General features: G+C 35.7%; 1 protein-coding gene across 1 annotated transcript in view; it reads left to right on the top strand.

Annotated features, from left to right (window-relative positions):
* Nucleotides 1-20,473, top strand: part of WDR27 (WD repeat domain 27) — a gene marked incomplete at its 5' end in the record, with an annotated part of 93,192 nt that extends 72,719 nt beyond the window's left edge. Inside the window, one exon of the mRNA XM_082276738.1 lies at nt 20,171-20,473. Within this exon, the coding sequence (XP_082132864.1) occupies nt 20,171-20,218 (48 nt within the window). The 3' untranslated portion in view covers nt 20,219-20,473. The remainder of the gene's footprint in view (nt 1-20,170) is intronic.
* Nucleotides 20,474-22,069: the final 1,596 nt, after the last annotated feature.

Genomic DNA, 22,069 nt, shown 5'->3' with positions numbered 1-22,069 from the left:
TGACATTGATATGTTAATAAGTAATGGAGAGAATAAAGGAAAGAAGTTAATGTGTGGGACTGGGCCTCTGAGGCAAAGGAAGGAGAACAGAAGAGGAATATCTCAACTGACAAGGAAGCACTGAGGTAGGTGAAAAGAAAAAGAAGACAAATGTAGAAAATACTTTGGAGAAATAAAGGTGATAAGGAAAGAAACTGTAGGGATTACAGACATGAAATTTTGTGCTAGAAAAGAAGCATTATTTAGCCAAGGTAGTAATCTCACCAAAAGCAGAGAAAGAAGAATCTCAGATTTTGTATTGAAACTCATGCTGACCATTCCTATAGGTAAACCTTTTCGGTTCATCTGCTCAGCTGAAGCATCACAGTTAGCCAGGTCACTCCTTCACCCACGTACATAATAAACAAACCTAGTCTGTCATTAGGGCAAGGGTCTGCTGGGTACTTCAATTGCCATTCCTGGTAACCTATGTTTTATCTTCAGTAGAACTGGTCTCTGAGATCTGTACTCATAAATGTATAAAAGATAACCTTTCATGGAAAATGCAGATAGATCTTTACAAAGGCTTTTTATTTAATCTCTTTGGGTATTACATATCTTCATGCAAAGTGCTGTGAAACTCATGCTTTTGGGGAAAAGGATAGAACAGAATTGTCTTCTTTAAAAGTCTTTAGAATTCTTTCTTCTCAATTTTAACATACATCAGTCTGAGTCTCTTAAAAAAAGTTTCTTTATTAGCTGTGTAGGGCAATATAATATTCCTTGTGGACTAAATTTTATAGGAGGGATGGCAGCTCAAGCATATGCTGTTTCAAAGTGACCCATCAGTCTTACAACTCCTTTAGGTTCTGACTTTTTCAAATGAAACAAGAACCAAGGCAAAGGATTTGCTTTATGGATACAATTCTTACTTGTGTGAGCTTATGCCATTAGTGTCTAGGTATTTACATGCCAAAATAGTTATACTTTATGTTCTCCCATGTGCAATACTAGATTCTCAGAAGGCTAATTGCACCATCCTACCCTATGTTTATATATGGAACATGTTATTAATCTGGTTGCTTATGTTTATTCAAAAGGTACCTTTGGAAGGTGACACATTAGCACTGAGCATGTCTGTCAAACCTTGGCAGCTGAATGGCTTTGGCTTTGTACTGGCACTTGGAAAAAAGAAGAGGAGAAAAGATTACTTGTTTCTGTTTGAAAAGTCTTTTGTTCCTGAAGGAAATACATCTACTAGGTAAAAATGTAAAAAGGTTTCTCCCTATTTCTGATCTGTCTATGACCTAAAGGAGAAATCTTACTCAGGCACTACAGAGAAAAAAATACCAAGATCAAAAGCTTGTTCTTTGGAATATACTTGACAGTGATTTGAGTAAAAATTAATCTTCAAAAGAAGTAGTAGCAATTTATCTCGCCAGAGTACTAAACCATTATGTAAAATAGTTATATACAATTAAACTCACCAAACAAAACAAAAAAAGAAAAAGAAGAAGAACAGAATCCAGAAGAAAAGAAAAAAAAAAAAAACAAAAAAAATTGAGTATTCACACACAATTTTAGTGGAAAGATTTAAAGTTGCAGGAAAGGGTAGAATGAACATTTATTTTTATAAGATGGAAAATTCTTAAAACAAGAAAGGATAATAAAAAAGTACTAAAAACCACCAGTAAATACAAGGTGAATAAAAAAGAGATACGCCTTGTACTTGCAAAATAATGACCCTAGAAATGTAATACATTTCCCCAAGAATTAGATATAATAATTAATTAAAAATTAAATATTAAATTTATAATAATAATGACATAAAAGAAAAAATAGCAAAATTAATTAAACAGAAAAAGGATTTGCTCTGATTGCTATATGGGAGAAAAATTTTTTTATGCAGCAGTGGCTTCTCATGTTGTTTGTTTTCATGTAAGATACAAAGGATTTTCTTGATCACTGCACTTAAGAATGGACTAATAGTAGTTGTAGTGTCACACATACTTTTGTGAGTGGATGCAGTTTTCCAGACTTATAAAAATATATTTTTAAGTCCCAGTGTTCTGGGAAGGAAATTGTTTAAGTAAGTATTTTATTTTTAAAAGATACAGCATATTATTAATTTATACCAGAGCCATTTTCAAATACCTGTTAAAATTTAGAGAAAAACTGGAAAATAGTTAATTATAAAAAGAATCTCAGTCCTTTATGATATAAAATATAGTCACAGGGTTGAAAACTCTGGGTTTGAAAATTTTTCATGAAATGTTTGTAACAGATCCCCAGTGCTATTTTATTTGGCTGCGGAGTCTGCTTTTCAGGCCAAGAACTTGGGGTTTGATTGGCCTAACTAGGACCTTATGCAGTATGTATGGTGAAAAATATTGATATTTGGAGACAGGATCTATTTCTAAATACAGAACTTTGTTTAAAGGTTAGTCATTGTAGTTATACTTAATTTGACAGTGATTTTAAAATATAAGCAAGTGTGGTTTTGTGTGCTCAAAGTACTGGATCAAAACAGTGGACCTTGCTCTGACATTAGTGGAAACAGCTATCTGTTTTATTTGGAGCAGTGTTGTGACTGGAGGCTGCCATGAAATGATAACAAATAGTAGCATAGCCTACTGGAGTAATACCTAGAGCCACAGTCAGGATGTTATATAACATATTAAATGGGGAACCCAAAAACACTAACACAGCTTCTTGTGGAAAGGTGCATGTACAATAGGGTTTCTCTCAGAACCTAGTCAAGAAAATGTTGACATCTTGAAAGTCTGAAGAAAGATTTTTGTAGTTATTTTCTCTGTAAATATTTCACAGAGGTGAATAGAACTGACTTTCGTAAGTTTTCATGCACATCTCTGTATCTGCCAATTAACTTGACAGGTTTAGGTGTGTAAGGTTAAAATTAGGAACTTAGCTGCAAACTTTGGCAGCAAACAAAACCCCAGGATTTTCTAGCCTCTGAAATACAACAGGACATGTTCCTAATTTTCCACTGTTTACTTTTTGAAACTCTTAGAGAACGTACCACCTCTCTTCTTAGCTATCCAGCAGAGGTAAAGTTCTTTTGATGTAGTGTTTTATTTATATTCTGCATGTTCATCTTCCACATTAATTGCTGGGTGTCTTGATTATGCTGCCTGTCTTGACATTTCACTGTTGACCTCCTATTGTCCCCTAAATGAATGGACTGAGCTTCACCTGTGCTTCTGGTTTGGGAGCCCAGTTCCACCCTTTAAAGAAGGAACACATACAGCTAAGCATTTGGGTATCCAAACCCTGAATCAGGCAGGAGTATCAGGAAAAACTGACATTCTCTCCACTGTTTGGCTCTTTAGGAGCTCATGTATGTTCATCTTTGGATTATTATTTAGTTACTGAGAAAAATGTGGGTGTTTTTATTAGAGAATTTGGTTTTAGATTTCAAGGGTTAGTTGGTCCAGGCATCCTCACCTTCTGCATGGCTGCTCAGGAAGCTCTTAATAACTTGGATCAAACCCTGGTGCTTATGTATGTGTTAATCATTCAGGGGAGTATAAAGGAAAGGAAAAGTACAAAGCTCTTCTTCCCCTGAAACAGCTGATGCCAGGAGCCTCTGCTGCTAGCCATGGCTTCAACCATAATCAGCCTTTTCCCATTTTTCCTCTATTGCTATCTCTTCTGCCAACAGGACCACCTATAGGAAGATGCCAACTTTTCTTCTCCAGGACCAGTTTAGGGTTCCCTGCTGGATCTTTTGTCTTTATCTGAAGCTCTAATACAGTCCTTTTGTTTCTGCTTTTTCAAGCTGTTTTCCTTTGGTAAATACAGAGAAAAGCAAGGCAGCATGTTTTCCAGAAAATTAGCTGACATGCATGGTAGAGATGTCATGATTTCAGGACTGCTTATCAGCCCAGACTTGTTTAATGGATTGAAATGAATCTTTGGTGCAAACTTCATAAATCTGCTCCAAGGAATATTCTATGACTCTGAGGGTTAATGCAAGTTTAGTTGGCACATAATTAATAATGTAAAGGAAACTAAAAATACGTAGTAAAGAGGACTGGCATTCCAATGCTGAATGTAATCAGATGCATTTCAATCCCAGAAGACCCATTTCTTCCCCGTTTGACATGAGGAATTCTGTGAACTGTGTGAAGATGCACTTAGCATCAGTGTCTGCTCAGTGCTCTTGTGGAAGATTATTTAATTTTTCCATACACTGACATCTGTAAGTTTGAGCAATTGGTATTTTTGCCCTCTAGAGACCATATCACAGAAAGGGGTATCAGCTTGCTGTGAAACTTTCTGTCTATAGTCTGGTATCTTCTTTTAATAACAGTGGCCTTTTGGTAATCACTGTCTTTCCTGGAAAAATATAAAGATTCAGTCTTTTTAAAAGGAACTGCTGCGTATTATTTGCTTTTCCTGATATGATTACTCCTGAGGCTTTCACTAAATTCCTCTCCAAAATAGTGTCAGCTTTGTGCATATCTGCTGTGAAGGTCCTGGAGAGAATTTTCGGCAGCAAGATGTCAGCTCAATGTGAAGGGACTCCCAAGAAAATTCTGGAAATGTCTCTAAGCTAGTGATGTGCATACTTACTGTCTGAAGATTGACCCATGCTTTTACAGCAAATTATGCCACTGCTAAAGTGAATGTGTTCTTCTAGTATCTCTGAATTTGTCTAATTTATTAGGCTAGGAATTATATGGCCTGGGGCCATCCAGAGGACGAGTATGCAGTGATAATCACCTGGGAGAAAAGATGATTTCCTCAAAAACCAGAGGGATGGTGGGGGGGAAATTCTTAGTAAATTGTTATTTGTATTCACAGCTGCTTTCCTTCTCTTTGGCTCTTTTTGAAAGGGAGAAGTTGGGTTTGTAATCAAAAAGGTGGGGCCCTTTCTTCATCTTTTCTTTCAGGTTCAGGTAGTAAGACAGGGAAATCTTATGGATATCCCTAGTCTTAGATGCTTGATTGCACATGGGTGCACAGACTATGAATGTCTGTGCAGACTACTCCACTTTAACATTACTGACACGTGCTCTAGGATGACCCTGCTTGAGCAGGGAAGTTGGACCAGATGATCCCATGTGGTCCCTTCCAAACGGACCCATTCTGGGAATCTGTGGTTCTGTGATATTTACATAGGTGTGCATGAAGGATCTAGCCTTGTTTTAGTCACACCAGACTTAAACTCATCAGTGGAGTTCTAACGAGCCAGTTTGTGGTCTGGGGCAGTTAAACTGTTTTATTCCAGCACTGTAAATGAGCTAATGCCTCTTGTCAGCCTTACTAACTCTCTGGAAGGTCACACCAAACTAACATGGCTTCACTGCTCGTGAGCTCGCATAAGTAAGACTGTGTGGCTCTATGCTAAACCGTATGGACATACTGCCTTGTTTCTCTGTTGACTGAAGAACAACCACACCATGGTCCATTTCACAGCACAGGCATGCCCTAAATTTCATGCCTTCAAGTTCTTCATTTTTGTTTCTATGATGATATAAATAGCAGACTTCTCCTTATAAGACTTACAGTTGTTTTAAAACTTGGGTTGAATTTAATGGATGCAGTCTAACCACCCTGAGTTACTTAAATCAAATGTTTTTAAAGGTATAGTTGAATGAATATGAACGACCTTGTTACTTGACTTGCTACATTTAAAGTTCTCATTTGGCTGTACAAATCATGCACTTAGGAAAAGCACGTTTTAAGAAAGCTATTAATCTAGTTTCTCTAGTGTTTTTCCTTTGTGAGCTAAGAAATTCCAGGAAACTAATTCTGGTTCTACTACTGTTAGTGTTCTGAGTGTTTTGTGAGTGTATATTATTTTAGTAATTGGTTTTGTTCCAAATTGCAATGTGGCATTGCATTTTTTCCTGCAGAATATTTCTCCATATTTGCAATTTTGAAAAGTTAACAGAAATTGGTAAATACTCAGTGCTCTGAAAATCAGATTATTGAAAATGTGTGTTCTCTGTGTGACTTGCTAGCTAGAGGGGATATTTATAATGGTGCATATTTAGGGCCCTTCATATTTTATAGGATTTTAGTCCAAAACATAAATAGAAATCAGCATGCTTGCCAGTGGCATAATAGAAAATAAATTAAAGCATGATTTAAAAAAAAATTTTGCATTTTTACAAAAATATTTTCATTTCAACTTTCTATTGTGATACATTTATGCTATATTTACTGTCCAAAAGATATCAGGTTAATGAGGAAATGACAAACAGCAAAGTTTATCACTTGTAGGAACTTCAGCTATAGTCCTTATTTCCCAAATGGCAGCAAGCAACATTAAATAATTTGTGTATAAATAATCTTCATATTATGAAAGAAATAATTCCACATGTAGAGCCTACTGTTGCATTATAAAATTGCAATGGTGAGGAATCTTGAAATTGCACCTTTGATGAGTTTATTTCAGATTTCAGCTACCAGAAAGATTAAACTTCAAACTTAATGAAGTTAAAATGGAAAGTGAAAAACTAAATCAGTTCACATTTTCTTTCTGTTGTTACTTGCTTTTGTGGGTGGAGAAGTGAAGAGTATTCCAGATGTGATGACCTATTCTTTGTAAAAGCGTAAGGTTACATGTAAAAAAATACGTACACCCTCATCAAATATTTTGCACAGGAATAGGAAACTACTGAAGAGGCATATTTAAGTACCATTAAGACTTAGAATGTGGATTTAAAAGATTTACAGGTGAATCTGCACAGGATTTCAATCATCTTAAAAACTTCTTTATAAAACTAAATATGATCACAACAGGACTAGAGGTTTTTTTCATATTCTGTATTATATTATGTAGCTCAGAATATATTTGTAAGTTGAAGAAAACAATACTTTTAGGAATATCTTAGCTGTATAACACATGTAAATTCTCCCTCTTTCTCTCTTGTGATATCCTGAGTGGTATACCAGGTCTTTGATTCTCTTTGAGAAGTTTGACTTAGCGAGAGTCATTTACTTTAATATGTCCACAGTTGTGCCCTATTTTCCATTAGAAGTTTGCATCTTGGCACACTTCTTGTAATTACAGATGTCAACAATTATAATCTCAAAATATTAAGACTATTTGAAAAATTTTAGAATAACCATCTGTTGAATGGCAAAATTGAAATGAGTGATGGCCTTCTCCCTCAAGATGATTTTACATACTGTGGTGATCATGAATGGAAAATTCATGCTGTGCAGCTGATCCTGCTGCACAGACTTGTAGATGCCTTTTAGCTGCTTGCACTGTAAAAAACCATCTTCCACTTTTTGACAAGAGGGCTTTCCCATTTTAAGGCAGGAGAGCCCTCCGATTTAGGACTTATCCATGCTTTTTATGTGTTGGATTCCAAGTGACAGTAGCCCATGTCTCTCAGAATACAGCCTGTGGAGGCTGTAAAGGCACACTCACACAGCTGCTAATGAGTCACCTGGACTCTTTCATGTACAGACAGTTGTAATTTGTCACTAAGGAGTGGGAAGATACTTTTTTCAGGTGGTGACATCTCATTATGTTTTATGGTTTTTGACTGCCAACACCTGTACTTCATTTTATATGGAAAACACATTTGGCTTCTCCTTTTCTTCAAAGTTCATCTTAAGAATTACTTTCAGTAGTTGCTTCCAGAAGTATTTTTAACAAAGTGGAATCTGTTTCATCCTTTGGGAAATAATAATATAATATAATATAATATAATATAATATAATAATATAATACTAGTGCAATGATTTTTTATGAAATTACATTCTATTATCGTGGTTAGGAAGGTACAATCCTGCAGTCCATGTATCAGGTTGAATTTTAATTGCAGGTTAAACTTTGTTTCATCAATATGTATATGGATGATGCAAATACAAATTTCATTGTTTTCTACCATTTTAGATGAGATTAATAGACATTTGGAATTATTTTTATTTAATGATTGTACTTTTGCTTTAATACATTTCAGAATACATGTCCTAAAGGTCATTAGTAAATGTTAAGAGGCTTTAGAAAATTTAACTTACATAGAAAGATCATACTGTATTTTGTAGGGTAGGCCAGAGCTGAGGGTTTTTTATCATTTCCATTAATTTAAAGTTCTTTAAAAATTACATTGGTTGTATTTAAAAAAAGTGTTCAAATAAACTCAGTACATCTCAGTAGTAAATTTTTTGGTATAAGCATATAAGAAGATTAGTAACTATTAATTGTTTATTTTCTTTATTTAAATTGTTAACCCAGAACTAAACTAAAATTTAGTTTACTTCTACTACTTTTAGTTTACTTCTACTTTTACCCAGCAAAATTTAGGATGCCTCCAGCCACTGAGGTTATTGCAAAATGTTTTAATGATCTGTCTGCTTTTATACCCTTTCTTTTAGGCAACTAATCTGATACATTTTATTTCAAAATCTTTTAAACTATGGTGACAATTTGAACTGCATATGTAGGTACACTGAAGAAATACATCCACCTGCAGTTACTGTCAGTTGGGTCTAGGTCTTCCAGGCACAAATGACTTCATTATGCTGCTTTGGGCCTCTGTGATCAGTACTTAACACCTAATTTAAAAAAAAAAGAAAAAAGTTGCTCTTGCTCAAAGCTTTTGTAAGACAGACTTTATGCCACTTGGAGAAATTTTGTAAATACCATATGGGGATAAAAACAACACTATTCAGGATGAATCATACTGAGAATTTCCTTTTACTCCTGCTCTTTGTTTTGAAAATGTTGAATGCAAGAAGTAATAGAAATACCTTCATACAGAAGGTTTACTCTTTTGATAATTTTCTGTCTTTTGTGATACACTATTTCATAATGAAGAGACTATTTTAAATATGGAAATTGAATGAGAATATCTGGGTTTTGGTAAAAAAACCCCACACTATACTCTGAGTAAACATGTTCAGTCATCTGAATGTGGAATAATAAAAGAAGAAATGTGAGGTTGTTAAATTCTGATACAAGCTTCAGTTTTAGAAAGAAAGATCCATTCATCTGGTGTTTCAAGGATAATTAGGGGTGTAAAGCTACTTCTTTGAGGAGGAAAGCCTGATTATGCTTGTGTGGCTAGGTTTGCGTGAAAGAATTTTGGTTTTTTACTGTATTTTTCCTGTGAGATAATGTCCAGATTTTGAAGTGGAATTTGAAATTATACACCTGAGTAGGATGCTAGTAAAAACTCTTTTTCATGTTTTCCTCAGTTTATTTAGTTACTGAGTGAAGAGACAGGATTGTAATGACAATGATGTCATGCAAACATTAGTAGCCTCAGAGATTATGGCAGGCTTTTGAAGAATGTATGATATTACATTTAAGTTGTTTCAAACCCATCATTAAAACAAATGATCTGGAAAACAGTCCTGATCATTTGTCCAGCCATGTGAGTTCCAAGTGTATTTTGCAGACTTTGAAAAAATTACTATTGTAAGACTATCATAAAAGTGTTTTCTACATTAAAAATGTATTACAAGTGCCACTAATTTTACATTTTATATTTTTATTTAATTGGATTTTGCTTTATTCTATGCAAGTTTGACTAGTCTTAGCACTTTATTTCTCATATGATAGTGATTGAGCCAAATAACTACATTGTGCTCTTTGTTTTTTTTTCATCATGAAGTATCTTCAGATTCCTGCTTCACCAATCTAATATCACAGAGTCACAGAAAGGTTGAGGTTGAAAGAGACTGCTGGAGGTCATCCAGTCCAACACTTATGCTCAGTCTGGGCTACCTGCAGCAGGTTGTTCAGATCCATGTCCAGTCAGCTTTTGGATATCTTCCAGAATGGAGGCTCCACAATCTCTCTGGGCAAATGGACAGCAATCTGACTGCAAGATGGCCTTCAGTAGGCTGCAATCATGACAACCCCTCTATTACAGTGACCCACATTAAAAGTGGATATGTATCTGAGAAAATCAGCAGCCAGATAAGCAACTGTCTTCTGATAGTGCAAACTTCTGTCTGCTACACTGAACTTGAGATAGGGAGCTATGGAGAACAGAGAATTGCCTGAATTACTGATATAATGGGGAATTCTTAGTAGAATTCTCTATTTCATCCATGAAACTTTCAAAAAGTATTTCTGAGAAACAAAAATCGTGGAAAAACTTAAAATCTTTTTCTTAGTTTCCTGCCTAGTAATCAAATGAATGAGGACCTGGAACAGACTTCTAGTTGGAAGTTTAGGGATAGAAAGACTTTTAATTGCAGAATAGATCTTGATCATATATGAAACAGATAAATGTTCCTTGATCTAGAATATTCTTTTCATTCCATGTCCTATACTTAGTTCATGGTGAAATGTCAGTGCAGGCTATTATTTAGTTCATCTGGAAATGAATGACACTGCCAACTCCTGCACATAACTGCAGCCACATGCCATAACATATCCTGGAGGTTCTCATCCTAGTGTCAGCTCCTCTTGTGTGCATCAGTTCTTTGGTAGTACCCAAAACCATGCAGGTCCTGGTCTAAAAGTGTTAGCTGTTTGAAGTATGTAAACATACACACACACATATACATATGTATATATAAATTGAATATTAAATAGAGTATTCAGAAACTAAAGAAAAAAAGATCCCACATAAATTGCAGAAATCAGCCAATAGTTACAGCAATACAGGCCACAAAAAACCATTTCCAGGAACATGTTCTAGACCGTGAATCCTGAGTGAAATGAACTTCCCACTGCCTCGTGGGAAAGGATGGAAGCAAGGACAATTCTGTGACATCGTTGTTCCTCTGTTGTCTCTGCTGGCAAACATCTTCCTACTCTGTGTGCTGCTCTGGATTCCTTTCTGAGCTGCTTACTTATTCTGTTTTATGGAGAGCTGACGTGGCCATCTAAAGAATGAATTCCATGGTCAAATTTTTTGGTAGAAGGACCATTTGCAGCTGCGATGTAACTGACTAGGATATGAGTCAAAGCAATGAAAAAGCGGAGTTACAACAACAAAACCAGTAGAATTATCCAGTTTAAATCTGGACAGGAATGAGAATCTGCTTCTGGGTCTTTCTTTATTGTTACAGTTGGAAATATTTTTGTGGGATTCCTATTCCACATCTCAATCTCCACAAGATTTTAAAACTCTGTGAGTCTCTTTTATGATAAAAAAACAGATGAAGCAGTCAATATGAATACCTAAAGCAGAAGTGGTAATCTTTGTTGGTGGTATAAACCACAAACCCCAAGAAATTATTTCCAGCCCTTTGTAGTTGCTGGTGACTTTCCTCTCAATTCCAATGGGAGCACAGCTTCATCCAGGAACATGGAAACTCTTCGGCATTTTTATCAGAAAGCAAGGAAGTGCTGACTCTGAGTATGAACTCTCAAAGGAAATTCCAGATACAAATGCTTACAGGCTGTTTAGATACCATAAATTTAGAACAAATTGGAAAAGTTTAGGTTGGGTTAGTCTAACAATGGATAGGTTTATTCCTTCTACTGTTTTTATGTACATGAACCAGTGAAGTAAAAGACATTTTAAGTTTCCTCAATGTAATATCCTGAGGCTAGCCAGCTGTTTGTTGTGTTGGGTGTTTTTTTATGTTAATTGATGTGTATTTATAAAGACACAGTAATATTAACACAGCACTCTTTTGGGTTCAGTAAGAAAGCCTCAGAGGTATTCTTTATCTGAAATACAACCAGTTCTTTATCTGAAACACGACCAATACATAACAAACTTTTAAAGTTTGAAGAAAGTAACAATAAACTCTATGTATGTGTATGGATATGAACTCATGCATAAATGCCCATATAAACTTGCATTGTTGATTTATGGCGTGATTTTACCAACAAGGGGAGTAAAGCAGAGTATAGTAGAAGAGGAAATGTTCATGGTATGTTTTTAATTTCTTATTGATGTTGTAATAGAAAATGGAAGCCAAAGAAGAATTAACAGTGGTAATGAGACATAGGAATGGAAATTATTTTATCTGTGACAGAAATAAAATTGAAATAGCTTCAGGTGATTATCATGGTACCTCTATTTAAGGTAAATTAGAAACCCATTTCTTGGAATACAGGCATAATTGGCACATTAAGTCATACTGTCAGTTGCCAAGTTTTGCACTAAGTGCATTGAATGAGGGATGGCAACACATGAATGTGAGACATCAAACAATTTTTGTAGTTTATCCAATCTACATCAGTGCTGTTGAGTCACCACGTGGAACACTGTAGCAAGTTTTGAACATTACATTTCAAGAAATGCTCCACTGGCCTCAAGAAATGGTATCTATTATTGACTCCAATAGGCTTGATGCAAGCACAATTTAGCCTTTGACAAGGAAAGCCAAACTTCTGTGTACAAGGCAGCCAAGAACCATATTTGGCAATTTGAGAAATAATATGTGAAGAGTAATATGTCACAAATTGCATCACTTATGAGTAAAACCTCAAAATCACTCGTCAATTCTTATGCTATGAGGGAAACAGTTTTGATTCTTATGTTGTCTGCAGCAACTGTGTCTCAAGCATTGGTAATAGTATGCTACTTTCTCTGTGGCTCTTCAGAAGCCCTAACTCTAGGCTAAGTTTTTCCCTTGTCCATGAATGAGCTGTGTGTGTGAATTCCCACAGCAGGAAGTATTGCTGTGTTGCTGTGCTACAGTCAGACACATTGACATTTGACTTCTGATGTAAGAACCAGTCTGCATTATTGTGTAATTTGGGACTGGGCATAAGACAGGGTATCCCACCATCTCATTGAAGAGGGTTTGGGTTCCCAAGGTGTGGGGGCTTTATGGAATGCTGGATTAATGCAGAAACTAGAAATGTTCTTGCTGTAAGATTTTGGTGTCTGAGATGTGTTTCCCTTTGTATTCTGAACCCACATAAGCTCTGCTTTTCAAACAAGTCAAAATACCTCAAAACTCTTAATTTGATAGGAAACTTGCAAATTAACTTACTGGAAGTATAATTAAGTAATCTGAAGTAAGGGTCAGCTTTCTGTACGTCTGTAATCTGGCAAGGGAAGTCAGAACAACTGATGAAGTGGCTTACATACACATACTGTAAATTAAAGATCTTAATTACAGCCCTGGCCCCCAAGAAGTCAACTGGAGTTTTGCCAAGGGATAAAATCCCTACCTTAGATATGGGGGCCTGTTTATTATTTTAAATAAAGCTGAATGCATTGTAAAACAGTTACAGTTTGCCTGAACCTCAGATGTGAGCAGGAATTCAATATAAATGGCTCAGTTTGGTTTTGAAATTTCTTTTCCTTTTTAACTTGAATACTTTTATCAATATTGATGTGTTTTATTCCTCTTCTCTGTTCCTTAGCCTAGGAAAAGGTTACATAAGTTATTCCATGTTAATAGGTTTTGATCTTTTCAATTCTAGTTCTTTCTTATGAACTTTCAAATCTGTAGTTTCTTAATTTTAGACCTGAGACATGCAGTAAGACATTTGCCATGATTGCCTTTTGAACAAATGTTTGGCAGGCAACTCAGTTTGTCTACTAGAAGGAAAAAAATACTTTGCTGGAAATTTTTTTCCTAGTTATTTAGGTTGAGAAAAAAATAATAGGGAGGAAATCTAGGGTACATAGGAATTGATAGAAGACAAAAAAGAACCCCAGCCAAACTCAGTATTTCCAGATTTGTGAACATAATTGGAAATGGATCTTACATAAATGTAATGAAGAATCCAAGAACAAGTTGATAAGTAATTTTGACACATCAAAAGAATTATTGTGAGTTACTAGTTTTACTTGCCTATCAAAATGTCATGTTAAATTAAATAGATGAAAATTCTGCTTTTACTGAACACTTAAATAATATTTATTAAATGCTGACAGCAAAGAAATGTAGGTGCTGAAGTAGGTAGTGCATTTAAAAGTATTATGCATTAGAGAAGCCTCCCAGGAGGCTCCAGGAACATCTGTCCAGAAGAGATAAACTTAATCTGAGTCATAAGGAAAGTCAAAAAGTTTTAAAACCAAAGACATATGATGGGAAAACAGAGTGGACAGCACTGAGGGAAGGTGGCCCTGGGTGATCTGATAGGCTTATGAAATATTTGGTGGAAGAAGGATAATCAGTGGAGGCACTCCAGTATAAGGCTACAAAGTGTATAGGGAACACAGACTGCACCTTGCTGGCAGTGGACTCAAGCTTTGCATAGAAGAGAGGCAAATTAATAAACCTCAACAATAATGAGTCCTGAAGAGGCTGAAATTCCAGTCCAGTATGGGAAGAATAGAATATTTTTATACCTGGTTATCTTTAAATGTATCTGTTCATTTGTTTATGCGACTAGTGAAAATACTGGATATGGTGGATCTGTTACATTTTCATAATTTTTCTGATGGCATTCTGCACATATAGGTGGTCTGGAAAAATGTTTTTAATCCTTGGCCTCTCTACAGCTGCAGCTTACTAACTTTGAGACATTGTTTGGCTCTTACAACTTCAATCTATTGAATAATTTGGCTTTCTATACAATTATCCTTCCTATCAATTCTAGAAAAAACTTTCTCCTCCTTAAGGCCAAAAGCCTACCTAGAGCATCTATACATAAACATCACCAGTGGGTCCTTTAACAGCTGTTTAATGTCTCATTCATGGTGGTCCCTGAACTTGAGTCCCTCTGAATAGGCAAGCCATCTCTGATATGCAAAGCATATCAAATACAGGCATTAGAGACACTAAAATCCATCTACCCTATCCATGCATAATGGGAGGAAAAATGTGATCATGTATAGCATACAAGTACTATAAAAACTGAAGTTCTCAGCTCGAGTGATGCTACGGGTACTTGCCCCTAGATGGTTATGTGTGTATGATACACCTCAAGGAATTATGGCTAAAAGCTCTTAACCTGTTTTTTATATTTTCTCCTCAATTCTCATTTCTGCAATAGGAGAGCTATCTTAATATAAACTTCTGTCTTCTGTTTGCAAAAAAACCCATGTGGCTTTGAGCTAACTGAATGCTTAAGAGTGCAGCTGTCAAATTAAACACTCATGCAGCTGTCAAATTAAACACTCGTCTTTCAAGAGAACAAATCTTTCCAAAGTGCTGCTTACATGTCTTCTGTTCTTGGCTTAAACCACAAAATCAGAGTTGGTAAAGCCTTCATGCACTATAGATCATCAGGATTAAAGGTGATGAATTCTGCGTTGCTTTGGACCCTACTTTCTGAACAAGAAAAATGTAGTAAAATCCAATTCCATAATGCCTCCTTTTCCTGTTGCTCTTGCTTGTTGCTAGTTCTGAAACAAATGCAAAATTCAAGAACATTGGTTCTACCTGTGGCCTCTTATTTTCATAGAAAAGTTTGAATAATGAAAGCTGAAAATACTAACCCCCTAAAAACTACATTCCCATCTGCTCTGCTTAGATACTGGACTTTTGGCAAGATGGTACTTTTTGCTGTGCAGCTAGTGGACATTTTCAAAATTTGTGTCTCCACTTGCATATTACACATACTTATACTAACTAAAAGAAAGCAAAACCATATTATGTACCTGTAATGTGATACCAGATGAAATTGCTTTGATTCTTGTTATTTCCTGAAGTACAGTATGTCTTGAAGCCTGCCCTCTATACAAATATATATACACACGTGTGTTGTGTGAAATATTAAAACAGAATATTAGTTTGATGCATTTTTATACAAATTCAACCATTTGTGTTTGTAGCTTAAAAAAATCCAGTCTCTAATTTGCAGCATGGTTTTTGGTTTTTTTTTTTTGTGTGATATCACTACAGAAACATATTTCCCTCCAACCAAAGATAATTCTAGAAAAATATATATACTATGTTAATATAAAAGGTAATGCAGTAGACAGTGTCTTGAAAATCATGCTGCTAGTTAACTGATAGCCTTCCAACACTGCATGTCACTGGTTTAGCTTAAATAACCAATAAACTTTTCTATGTTGTGCAGATCATGAAGTAGAGGAGAGCTGTGTTCAAGAACTTGTTCTCCTCCCCATTCTGGTGTCAAATATCATAGGTACTTTCTAAAGCTTGAATTTTTTGTAAGAAGCTCTAAAATGCACAGAACTTCAATCTTCTTCCCCACCCTGCTTGAAGGTTTTTTCTTTGCTCATATATCCATTGATATAAAAAATAGTCCACAATTTCATAATATTCCACAATATTCTAGTGTTTGTCCCATAGGAAACCTTTACATAGGTGGCAAATTATTCACAGAACTGATGCCAAGATATGAATATGTAATAGTAAGACATAATTAGTTTGGGCGTTTGGTTTGTTTGGGTTTTTTTCTTTTTCAATCTTAAGTAGTATATTGATTTAACTACTATAGAGATTTCAAACCTAATGTAAAACACAGTTTTGGAGTAGCACGTTTGGGAGCTGAGGGGTTTGAATGAAGTAACATACTTTCATTATTTGGAGATGTAATATCATCATAAGTCAAATATTTAAAAAAAATCTTATTGAGATTTCTATAGATTCTAAATATAGTTGAGGACATTATTAATGAATTTTAATAGCTCTTAAGTGTGATAAATCAGGAATTTAAAGGGTCCTAAAGGTCAGATTTTTAGTAGCTCTTATTATCTATATTAATACAAATTGCAATTAGCTTTATACTGTTATTATACTGCTATTACACTATTAACCAAAATTTCTATAGTGCCTGAAATATAACACAGTCTAAAACTATTGTTATGGATGTTGTGAATTTATCTTCAGTCCCTTCATAAAAGAAGAGAAGGGGAGACTGAGGGGAGACCACATTTCAGTTACAACTTCTTCATGAGCAGGAGGCGGGGGGGCAGGCAGGCATTAATATCTCTCTGTGGTGACCAGAGACAGGACCCGAGGGAATGGCCTGAAGTTGTGTCAGGGGAGGTTTAGGCTGGATATTAGCAAAAGTTTCCTAAAGGTTCACACCCCAAAGCGTGGCTGGGCACTGGAACAGGCTCCCCAGGGCAGTGGTCACAGCACCAGCCTGACAGAGTGCCAGAGGCATTTGGACAATGCTCTCAGGCACATGGTGTGACTCTTGGGATAGTGCAGGACCAGAAGCTGGACTCAATTATCCTTGTGGGACCCTTCCAACTCGGCATATTCCGTGGTTCTATATAGTATGCCACTTACATAAGTGAATATGCTTTTTCAGCAGTCAGGCATAGGAATTTATACTAACATCTGAAGGCTGAGCTGGGCTCCCTGTAAGTGTGTATTAGCAATTTAGTTTGGATCAGAAATCTGCTTTTGAATCTCCCAGTTGTCCCTACTTATCCCACTTCACTTCTCTTTGCTGTACACTTAATGAGGATGCATTTTAGGCTTGTCTCTGACAAAGTCAAACCAGAAAATGGACTCAGTATGCTAACAGACTTTCAGTCCATTGAACCAGAGCAGAGCTAGTTTACATTAACCCATGTAATGTCTAAATGTATAACCCAAGAAAAACATTCTAAGGAGGAAAATCACCATTAACACTGAAAGAACTCAGGATGCTAATGACTAATTGACCCCATCAAACCCTCTATTTTTTATGAAATATTTTTAAATAATTAGGCATTTTTTGTATTATGAGTGTTAACTGTCCAATAATTAGGTTATTTTTGTTAGGCTTTTAAAACATTGGTTGGGCTAAATAAAAACTATTGGCTCTGTATATAGGGTATATTCCTTTTGTTCATGGCAAGATACTGAGTGTAACACTTCTCAGGAGAATGGTGCAGCCAAAGGCCAACCTCATTTTATCAACTGCCAAGGAAAACAGGTGGAAAAAGTAAAAGAGAGGGAAAAGGAAGGAGAAGGACTTGAGGGACAGCAGTTTAGAGCACATAACCAACAAGGAGAGATCTTAAAGCCAGAAGGTGGGCGTTTTTAGTTCAGCTAACCATTCAGCGATTGGTTTGATGTTGCCAAAATGTGGAGGTGGTTAGTTGGAGTAGAAAGATAATTTTTTATGGTTAATGAAAACAGAAGGTCCCTGGAAGCAGAATGTAATAGCAGTGTAGCGAATACATTTAGCAGGTGGAAGCCAAGCTGTGTTTCAGTACTGTCAGAGGATATCACAGGAGGATTGACCACACATTGCAGTTTTTGAGGTTCAGGTTGGACATTAGGGAAAAAAATAGAAAGACACTAAGAAGGCAGTTAAACACTGGAATTTGTGAAATTTCCTTGAAATTTTTCAAGATTTAGCCAGAGAAAGCCATAGCTAAGCTTATCTAATGTTTTCTGTTGCACCTGGAGCAGGATGATGGACAAGATGACATCCTTAGGTCTTGTAAAATTTCAGTTTATTTAAAATTATTTTGTTTTAAATTGAAAGCTAAATAAGATTTCTATATTATCTCCTGTAATAGAATAGAATTAATCTCTGATTTCTCAGGTTAGGTCAGTTTTCTTTTGATAACATGAAATAATAATAAATTAATAAAATAATTATTTTTTTCCCTCCGCACATGATAAATGGCTACAGAAATTTAGAAAGGACACATTACTTAGGCATTTTATAGATACATTGTCTTTCCAATATGTCCTGGTTTTGGCAGGGATAGAGTTAATTTTCTTCCTAGTAGCTGATGTGTTTTGGATTTAGTATGAGAATAATGTTGATAACACACTGATGTTTTAGCTTTTGCTAAGCAGCTTTTATACCAAGTCAAGGATTTTTCAGCTTCTCCTGCTCTGCCAGCAAGAAGGCTGGAAGGGCACAGGAAGTTGTGAGGGACACAGCCAGGACAGATGACTCAAACTGGCCAAAGGGATATTCTATACCATATGATATCATGCTCAGGGTATCTAAACTGAGGGGAAAGCTGGCTTAGTGCATCTGCTTGCAAAGTGTCTAGCCATCAGTCAGCGAGTGGTTACTGTTGTGCATCACTTGTTTTGTATATTATAACTCTTTCATCATTATTGTTATCATTAGCATCATTGTTATTTTCTTCCTTTTGTGTCCCATTAAACGGTCTTTATCTCAACCTGTAAACTTTCTCACTTTTATTCTTCTGATTCTCTGCCCCATCCCCCTTGGGGTGGAGCGAGTGAGTAAGCAAGCAGCTGTGGGGTGCTTAGTTGCTGTCTGGGGTTAAATAACAACACAATAATAAGGTGCAGAGGTAGATAAAAACCATATTAGAAGTCTTTGGGAGTATGTAGTAATCTTGGATAGCTGTAAAAAGTAGAGTTGGAGAAATTAGATTGGACAATTATTTCAGGTTATGTAAGTGAAAGTAAGAAAAAGAAAATAAGAGAATATAAGTCACTGTCTTGAGAGATAACACTTATGAGAAATTAGAAGAATCAATCATTGGAGATATTGAAGGAGGGAATACAAACCCAAGAGCATAATTCATTGATCACACAGTTCCTTTCACCAAAGGAGGAAAGCAAATGAGACAAAGTGTCAAAGAAAGAACAGATCAAGAAAAATGAGGATGCAAAAAGTTAACCAAATGAACTGGTTAGAGCATGAGATGCCTGTTTGGTTCCAGCCCTTCAGATTTTTTATCACTGGTGTGAAATAACTGCAAATCCTAATATGCAAGGAGTAAACACTTTGAATTTTTAATTACTAATGAGTGGTGTCATTTGTAGATTGTCCCTTTCTGAGGTACAGCAGGTTTTCAAGTGCTTGTTTGTGGGGGTAAGTGCAGAAAATAGTGTTGCCTCTTATTTTATAGTTAAGATCTTCTGACACTGGTGAAAGAAAGCTCATGCAACTGAAGGCTCTTTATGCACGTCTTCAAGACTTGCCTCTTCGTAAAATTTTTCAACATACTTTCTTACAAAGGAAATTCTTACTCTACACTTTACACCAATAAAAATCAGAAAACTGTATTTGTTGGTATGCCTGATTTAATTCACAGTATTTTCCATCCTCATTTATTCCAGCTTGTTCTTATTTCTTCCATATTCCCTTCTTGAGTCATACACAGTGAAGTCTGTTTGACTTTCTATGTGGTTTTAACATATGCTTCAGTTTTACAGACTGTTGATGTGTTAGCGGATGTTGACACAAATTTGAAAATAGTTAGAAAATAAAAGTCTAAGTGAAATGGAATTCTCAGATTATCTTGGTTGAGAGGAGTCTATGGGTTTGTTTTTTTTTTTTAAATGAATCCCGGACCTTTTAACATAGAAGTAATTTAAATATCATCTTAATGATCTTCACTCGGTTTGTTGCTCTAAAGTAAACTGTGCTTACTGGAAAGATCTTCATTAAAGCCATATGTTCTTTTCTTTTGAACTGCAGCTCACCACAGCCACCTTGGATGGCAAACTCCAATTGTTCCTACCCTGACACTTGCCAGCCTGGGGAGCTTTGGCCGTGTTACTCTGAGAATAATGACTTGCTGAGAGAAAGGAGACTGGTAACTAGCCATAAGCAAGTGGCATAATATTCCCTTTTAAACTACAGTTTTCTTCTGAGTTTATTTTCTGGAAGTTCCTCAAGCTGTTCTCAAAGTTTCTCTGTTGTACAATCTGTTACCTTTATTGCAAAAATACAGGCGACAGATCAAGAAAAGAAGGAGACTGCTCAATCTGACTTCATTCTAGCAAATCACCTCAGAATTGGCTTTCAAAGGACTTCTTGGGTGCTTATAGTTAGATGCATTCTGTAGTGCTTTTCTAGACTGGGACCACTTTAGTCTAGACTGAAAATACAAGGAAAATAACAAGTGTTCCACTTTTAAACTTGATCTGTTTGTGACAAATTTTTAAATTATTCTGAAAGAAAGAAGGATTGTATGTCTCTCTGAAATGCCATGAGAGTCCTTCTGTTATACTTCTTTGGGCTTACTGGAGTCAGCACGGATGTTTGAAGGCAGAATTTTTTTGGTTTACTATTCATGCTACATTCTGTGAATTTCTTAGGGAATATGTGACAAATGTATTCTCTTCAAAAGAAATGATATCTGTCTTTTAAATAACTGTTAAATAGTTTCAAAAATGTTAAAGTAATGTGAAAATAAAATTATCAGAAAAAAATGTTCGTTCTTGTGTTCTTCTTAGTTTACTTGATCTTAGAAAAGAGTTTTTAGACGGTTTTGTTTTTTAGACTAGACATTCTCACCGTTCATTGACTTTAGCTAAGAGCAGAGAGCATGTATGTGACTGGTGAAAGCAGATGGAGTTTTTCTTTTGCTGTCTTTTCACTTAAATTTGCCAAAGCAGAATTTTTAAATCGGATTACTTAAAAAAACCCTGAAAAATTGGAGTTACTATCCCCACTTTAACACCAATCAGTAAAGCCAGATCACTTTCAGTACTGTAAAGAATGTTGTATTTTAATAGATGTCCCTAATTTATGCATGTAATATTTAGTATAAATAGATCAAGTTGTTTCTATAATTTAGGGTTTTTTTATGTTTAGTTTTTTTTATGTTTAGGTTTTTTTGTTTGTTTGTTTGTTTTTGTTTTTTGTTTTTTATTATGTTTAGTTTCCATAACAAACATTCCTTTGTAAAGGATTTAGCAGTGTTTTGCTGAGCAAAATCATACAATGGTAGGATATGCTGTATCATGTCCAGGTATTCTCTAGAACACGGTGGTCTCATCAATGGCTATAGAAGTGTAGTGCAGCCAGATCATGCTCAGCAGAACTCTGAATATCAGAATCAGGTTTTGTATGATCAAAGCAAATGTGGAATAACCCACTTCATTGCTTTTAAACACTTTTTCAGTTCAAAATCAGATTAACCAAGAAATCATTTTCTATGCAGGGCCTACACCCTGGTATGCTACACTCACAAATTATTGGCAAGATTTAAATTTTAATTTCCACCACAGGGATCCTCTGGATGGTCTTCTTCAAGCTTAATTTAGCAAATGTTCTCATCTGCATGCTCTGAACTACACATCAAGAGTCACTACCAAATACAGAATATAGCCCATCGCTGTATCAGCAAGTGTTTCTGAGCCATGGGTTGCAACTTAGTAGTGACTGACTCTTCAGGGAGGTTGCAACATCTGCTGAGGAGGTGTAAACTGTAATTATTACTTATTTTTTTAAAGCACGACATATTTTACACAGAAGAATGTTATTCTCAGGCTTAAGGCAGAAGACACACTTAGAAAAACTATGAATTCTTGCTGCAAGCATGGATGTTGTCACAATCCCCACTCGCTGAAATAAAAGGGAAATACTTCA

Source organism: Coloeus monedula (assembly GCF_965178545.1).
Source record: "Coloeus monedula genome assembly, chromosome: 2".
Lineage (NCBI taxonomy): Eukaryota > Metazoa > Chordata > Aves > Passeriformes > Corvidae > Coloeus > Coloeus monedula.
Note: the sequence above shows the minus strand (reverse complement) of the source record. Positions and strands in the feature narration are given on the sequence as shown.